The 7,642-nt window shown below is 34.9% G+C and overlaps 1 protein-coding gene across 1 annotated transcript in view; it reads left to right on the plus strand.

Annotated features, from left to right (window-relative positions):
* Positions 1-7,642, plus strand: part of KHDRBS2 (KH RNA binding domain containing, signal transduction associated 2) — a gene marked incomplete at its 5' end in the record, with an annotated part of 503,373 nt that overhangs the window by 221,071 nt on the left and 274,660 nt on the right. Inside the window, one exon of the mRNA XM_017869369.1 lies at positions 2,969-3,115. Within this exon, the coding sequence (XP_017724858.1) occupies positions 2,969-3,115 (147 nt within the window). The remainder of the gene's footprint in view (positions 1-2,968; positions 3,116-7,642) is intronic.

The following is a 7,642-nucleotide window of genomic DNA, read 5'->3' on the forward strand; positions in this document are numbered from 1 at the left end:
AAAAAAAAAAAAAAAAAAAAAAAAAAAAAAAAAAAAAGAAAGAAAGAAAGAGAGAAAGAAAGAGAGAAAGAAAGAAAGAAAGAAAGAAAGAAAAGAAAAGAAAGAAAGAAAAGTTACTCTATTCTAAACTGCCTGATCATATCTGATTTGATGCACCTAATTCTCAAATATGACATTCCAGTCCAAACTATGGTTATAAAATCAATGTTTCCAATTATTTCTTCATCACATTACCTAGGGTAAATTGTGGGGAAAAGAAAGATCAGACTGTTACTGTGTCTATATAGAAAGAAGTAGACATAAGAAACTCCATTTTGTTCTGTATTTGAGATGCTGTTAATCTGTGACCATACCCCAACCTTGTCCTTGCAAGAGACATGTGCTGTGGTGACTCAAGATTTAACGGATTTTGGGCTGTGCAGGGTGTGTTTTGTTAAACAAGTGCCTGAAAGAAAGTTATCACCATTCTCTTAATCGCAAGTACCCGGGGACACGTACACTGTCAAAGGTCGCGGGGACCTCTGCCTAGGAAAGCTAGGTATTGTTCAAGGTTTCTCCCCATGTGATAGTCTGAAATATGGTCTCGTGGGAAGGGAAAGACCTAATTGTCCCCCAACCTGACACCCGTGAAGGGTCTGTGCTGAGGAGGACTAGTATAAGAGGAAAGAAGGCCTCTTGGCAGTTGAGATAGAGAAAAGCATCTGTCTCCTGCCCGTCCCTGGGCAATGGAACATCTCAGTGTAAAACCGGATTGTATGTTCTGTTTACTGAGAAAGGAGAAAACCGCCTTAGGGCTGAAGGTGGGACATGCTACCCTAGCGGCAATACTGCTCTTTATGCACTAAAAAGGTTTATGGAGATGTTTGCATATGCATATCAAGGCACAGCACTTTTCCTTAAACTTATTCATGTCACAGAGATCTTTATTCATATGTCTTAGTGCTGACCTTCTCCCTACGATGATCCTATTATCCTGCCACTTCCTTTTTCTAAGATGGGTTTATAAAATTATTGGACATACTGCTTCTGGAAGATGTGATTCCAAAGGGTCATCCCAAGTAGCAAATGACGATCACCACTGTGTCTTCCAAGGATAGTAGGGTCAATTAACTGCTGTTTTCTTTATTTTGTTGAGCTCCACCATGAGCTAGTCATGTCACTCTAGGTAATATCAATCAATAACCATTTTATTGTACTTAATACAGTTGAAAATTACTTGAGTTCCCTAGGAAATTCTAGGTGTAAGGAGAGGTTAACATAAAAATAACCACATGAGCATCAACATAGGAAGTGATAGAAAGGGACGGTGTCAAGAAATCTCTGATTTAATTATTTCATCATGTGTGCCAAAACCAGTTGGCCCCAGAGTGAACAAGCAGCTTGCACCTTAGCAGGACCCAAAGAGAAAATGAATGTTTACTATACCTCATGAGTGTATTTTCATTCAGTCTAGTGTTGCTTCTCCTCCCCAAACTGATAATTGGGCACTAAGAAAAGCTCTGAAGTCCTAGGTAGAGTTTGAAAGTATCCTTAGAGAAGTGAAGAGTGGATTTCCAGGCTACAAGGTGCTATTATCAGAAGGATTTGAGTATGTGAAGAGCATATATACAGGAACGCAGGGATGCCTTTCCATCTCTTTCAGGGATCCTTCATCTTTTAAAATAATGAGCATTTCTGATCAGGTTAACACTCACATTAACATGAGTTATACAGTTAACTCACATGACATCAACAGCAAATTTGTTGTTTTTTAAATCCAGGTAAGTTCTATTCATGTCATGTCTCTAATCTCTACATAAAACCAATAATTACATGTTTAGTTTTATTTTTTGAAATTTAGTGAAGTAACTGCTGGTTGTTTCTGTGAGGTCCAAGAAAGATAAAACATAATTAATGTTATTTATGTTAACTTTTCCACCAAATTTTACATCTTGAAATTCTAAAAAATGCAAATCTGCTTGCAAAATGAACTGAGTCCGGATCCAAATTTGGCTGAAGCTATTTAAGTCTTCTAACTGCAGTTTCATAATCTGAAACATGTGAATATGTACAAAATGATTTTGATTAAAGATGAAATGTATAAAGTACTTAGTATACATTAACAAAATATATGTATCATATATTGATTTGTGCTGCACCTGTACTGAATTAACCAGGTTTCAATAATGACTTGGGCACAATACTAGGAAAAGTCTCTTCCAATCGAAATGTGTTAGGTTGGTGCAAAAGCAATTGTGGTTTTTGCCATTAAAAATAATGCCATTAAAAGCAATTAATGGCAATTGCTTTTGCACCAACCTAGTATCATTGGTTAACCAGAAGTTATGTAGCCTATGCAGAATCAATGCCAGCAAAATGTTAAGCAGCCACCCTTTAATATTCCGCTATTGACTAAATAAATAAATAGATAAGTAAATAAAGGCAGCAAGAGATAGAAAAGCTGCGGGTATGAGGCTTGCTGATAATCTGGGCTGGTGAGAACATAGACTTGGAAATAAGCCTTGACTTGTATAGTTAGCCTACTTTTTATCACAATCAAGTAACCTTCCTAACTTCTCAAAAAGTAGCTAGAAAGTTCTAGTTTTCTTAAAGAACACAGTGATAATCTTTCACTTACTATCTGCAAAATGCTAAACATCAAGCACAAAACAATTCTTTCCTTCCACAGTGTAGTCATGTAGACTGCAGTGTTAATGGTAATTCTGACTTATTTTCAGGGGTTTAGCATTTTCATTTAGCTAATTAAAATCTGTTGTAGATGATAATTATGGAAGTTTTTTAAATCATTCAAACACTCAAAATGATTTTAAAATCTTTAAATGGCTTGTAGCAGATTTTTATTTCTCAAAGGGTTTCTTTCTACTTATGGAAAATTTGCTTAAATTATGCCCCTTTGTCAATTCTCAGTAAATGTTAAATCAATGTACAATGAGTGGATTTGTATTTCTAAAAATAACCTTTTTCACAGGAAGAAGAACTAAGGAAGAGTGGGGAAGCCAAATATGCCCACTTGAGTGATGAGCTTCATGTATTAATTGAAGTGTTTGCTCCACCTGGGGAAGCTTATTCACGTATGAGTCATGCATTGGAAGAGATTAAAAAATTCCTGGTTCCTGTAAGTGTCTTTCATTTTTTACAGTGATGTTTCTTATCAGCTTCTATTTTAAAATGCACCTTTGATCTTCACTGACTTTTTAAAAGGAAACTCATATTGCAAACCAATGATCTATCCATTGGTCAATACAAAGCTAAAATAAAACAGGATACCAAAACCGTTTAACACAGGACCTGGCATGTTGTCATATAGTGATGGTTTAACAGCAATATTTGTCATGCTGGTGTCATGCCAGGCACCAGTTCATAGTCATGAAGAAGAAGACATGTTTATAAACATAAATATATAATTGAAGTTGTAGACTTTTTTATTGCATCTTAATCACTTGAAAGGTTATCGTTTGCAATTTACAATTAATAGGGAAATTATTTCCTGGTATAGTGGAAAGGGAAAGAGATCAGATATGTAATAATTTGAAATAAGACAATGATATCATCTAAACATATCAAATGTATTTTCATGTGATGGTATGCCAGGTGTTGGCTCATAATAAAACATAATATAAAATAATCTATATTAGTAAAGCCAGATACTTGTTGATTTTAAGCAAAAATTGGAAAAATAAACTCACCTACTATGTGACGGCAACAGAGACTGTTTATTTAGTAGGGCAAGAAATTCAGGGTTGCATACTGAGTAGAATTCTCTACTGATTTTCTAAGAAATAGAGGAAGGTTAAATGAATGAAGCTTTCCTAAAGGTTGACAATTTAGCATTCTAGGAAGAAGTAGTTCAAATAGAAATCTTGGCATCAGGCTTAGAGCTGGGAATAAGATAATTAGAAGAGAATGCTGATTAAAGTTTTCTGGAGTGTCTGGCAGAGTCTTCAACAGAGAAAGCACGCAGCTAAGATAGATCTACACAATGAAGAAACTGTAGATTTCTAAATAAGCAATAAACTAAGAGGAAATGGTGGGTAAGGTTCATTGATTGGCAGTTATTTTAAGAATGGAAAAAGAAAAATAAAACCAGAGAATTTCAAGAATTTAAAAGTATTAAGATCTAGTCACATAATCTATTTGTATGTCCAGTTTAAAAATTAATTTCTCTCAAGACAAGGTTATAGAATAATTGCAGACTGTTCTGATTATTCCTTAACTTCATTTGCACACTGAATTTCTGCACAATTTATTATCTGGTGCTCATCTGAACATCTCCCTAACTAGATCTCATATTTATTAAGAATGAGGATGCTATGTTTTCTTTTCCTTTTGCCTCCAAACTAAATGCCTAGTGCTGTATTGTGTAAGGAATTTTACTGTATTTAGTTCAGACCATACCTCTGGTAACATATATAGTACAGAAATGAGACTAGGACTGTACGTTACTAACATACTTCGTGACTTCAAGTCACTTAAATTCTCAAGGTTTCAGTTTATTCGTCTTTAAAATGAAGATAGTTATCACTGACCAGACTCTATCACAGTTATGGTGAATATTAAATGGGGTAATGCATATGAAAGGACTTAGAAAATTATAAAGCAGAATATTAATGTATGGTTTAAATATATTATGGAAAATATAATAGAAATATCTAGGGATGATTTTCTGCATAGTCATTAATTGATATGTATATACACATGCCATATATATATATATATATATGCATGTATGGCTTACTCTGTAGGCTAAGTTAACACTCCTTTATTAGAAATGTCAGTAATACATCTCACTTGCTCACTTCCTAGATATAATGATTCTTGTAATTATTTCATTTATATACTCTTCTCTGAAATATATACTGTGTGAAGATAGGGCTGACTGGTAGTATCTCTTTTGGCCAACACTATATCCCCATCTTAGCATCATGCCTAGCACAATAAATATTTATTTGATAGTTTGACTGATGGAATGATGGAATGGCTGACTAAAGGCATGAGGAGTGATGCAGGGGATAAACTAGCTATCCAGGTAAAATTTTGGGGCTAATACCCCACAATCAAGATGCAGCATATATACAGACACAGCTGAAGAATGAAAATATTACCATGACTGGTGTGACATGGCCATACCTACCTCTGTGATTTCATCTTGTATATCTAACTTCTTATCATTGCACTTCAGACATGCTGGCTTTTGTTCATTCAACAATCCAGGCTCACTATTCATTAAGCGCCTTTGAAGATTTTTCTCCAAAGTGTTGACATGGCTGTTTGCTTAGCATCCAGCTGTCAGCTTAAATGTTAGCTTTGCAGAAAACTCTTCCCCAACCACACAATCTAAAGTAGCTGCCCCCTTTACCTTCTATCATACAGTCTTACAATATTTTATACATAGTATCACCAACCACTGTATTTAACATTATAATTCATTGTTCCATTATACTCTAGCCCTTTTCACTTATTTATTTTCCTCATAGCTCCTATCACCTTCAGATATTTTATGTGTGTGAGTGTGTGTGTGTGTGTGTGTGTGTGTGTGTGTCTTGCTTATTGTTGGTTTCTATGCTAGAATATAAATGTCATGAGGGCTCTTCTCATATGTCTCTCAATGTTTTATTAGTATATTTTCCCATCAATGAAAGTCATAAATTTGTCCCATTTGCCTTGCTTGTATCAGCAGAAAGCAAAGAATGGGAGAACCACCAGGGGCAAAAATGAACTGCCAGTGTTTTTTATTCTATGAAATCACTTGGTGATCTAAGTTTCTTTTGATATTTGGTATTAAAGCCCACAGAAATGCTAACGTATCTATACATTAACATTTACAAACATCGTAGATGAAGAATTCTAAGCAGTAAGAGGCATGCTAGAACAACAAAGAAGGCTAATATAGGGCAAGACTGGAATTCCACTGACAACTTGTTCTTCTACAAAAGGGAGTAATTTTCCATGGTAGAACTTTTTACCTTCTTCTACCTCTTGTATGTTATTCAGAATTTACTAAACCTGCTGTATGTCCAGGAATTGTAATTGTCCAAGATAACCAACTTTGGAACATAGAACTCCTTGTGAGCTGTCTGAATGCCTTACGATGTTGGTAAACAACCCAGTTTCAACATTTTAAGTAGATTGTCGAAGACAAAATAATTATTATTGCCTTGGGGACAATTTCCAGCCTGTTGGTCTCCATTCACACACGGTAGCCATTTATTTATTTATTTATTTATTTTTAAGATGGAATCTCTCTCTGTCACCCAGGCTGGAGTGTAATGGTGCGATCTCGGCTTACTGCAATCTCCACCTCCTGGGTTCAAGCGATTCTCCTGCCTCAGCCTCCCAAGTAGCTGAGATCATAGGCGTGTGCCACCATGCTCGGCTAATTTTTGTATTTTTTGTAGAGATGGGGTTTCACCATATTGTTCAGGCTGGTCTCTAACTCCTGACCTCATGATCCACCCACCTCGGCCTCCCAAAGTGCTGGGATTACAGATGTGAGCCACTGCGCCCAGACGCACTATAGTGTTTTGAAAACAAGTAGAGTGTCAAGCGTCAGTAAAATACCTTTAATTTGAACATTGCTAATTGTAAATATCTAGTACTTTTGGGAGGTGAAGTATTAAATTTTTCATTATATTTGATTATTTATCTTAAAAATACAGGTTAAAATTGTAAAATACATTATTTGATGAGTAACGACAAACAGGATATAAAATCCTAAACTAATATATGCTTCAGTAATGTTGATGCACTCCTCTTCCCTTTATATTCCATAAAGAGGTAAACATGTATTGCCACTATTATATTTTATACTATTTATTTCCTTCATAGTTCAGACACTAGGATTGCCACATATGGTTGTGAGAGTTGTGTGTTGTGCAACTCTAGGGGGTGACTTTTACACCGTAGTTTGTGAATGTGCTCCCTAGGACCATGAACACAACTTCCCTATTTCTAATCCTTCTCAGTAGGTTACTTCAAAATAATGACACTGTTTTATTTTCCTACATTGGCTGATTCTCACCTTCAGTTTAATTGAACTAATAAGTTTTACTAATGCTTAATTATTAACTCATGACTGAAACATAATACATTGTCTCATAATTAGAAATTATGAAGTGTTCAGTGAAATTCTGCTCATTGAATGTGTGTTTATATATTTCATTAAAAAGATGAAAGGAGGAGTTTTTGCACAGATAATTTGATTAGGTCATGGATAACAAATAGATTACTTTTTTACCTATTCCAATAACTATCCTATTGACATAGTTAAGGGATTGTGATGCTGTTTTCTACCTTGGCCCATCATGGCCTAGAATCTTCCCAACACAGCATGTTGCACAGCATTGCAATATTAGCAAAGTTGACACAACTTGAAAAATTTTGCCATGCCAGGTTTAAGTCTTTAATGATTATCGCTAGAGGTCTATATAATTTAAAGAAAAGATATATATAACTTTCATACTTATGGAAACGTGTGTGTGCATGTGTGTATCTGTTACTAGACTCATATATAAGATTTTAAGTCAATTTAAGACAGAAAAAATACAGATCATTTCAGGTCCTTTCTTTCCTGCATTAGTTGGATGTGTGTCTTGGTGACAACTGTGATTCTTTTTTTTTCTTTTTTTTTTTTTTTTTTTTTTTT

This window comes from Rhinopithecus bieti, unplaced genomic scaffold (assembly GCF_001698545.2).
Source record: "Rhinopithecus bieti isolate Rb0 unplaced genomic scaffold, ASM169854v2 scaffold_4749, whole genome shotgun sequence".
Classification (NCBI taxonomy): domain Eukaryota; kingdom Metazoa; phylum Chordata; class Mammalia; order Primates; family Cercopithecidae; genus Rhinopithecus; species Rhinopithecus bieti.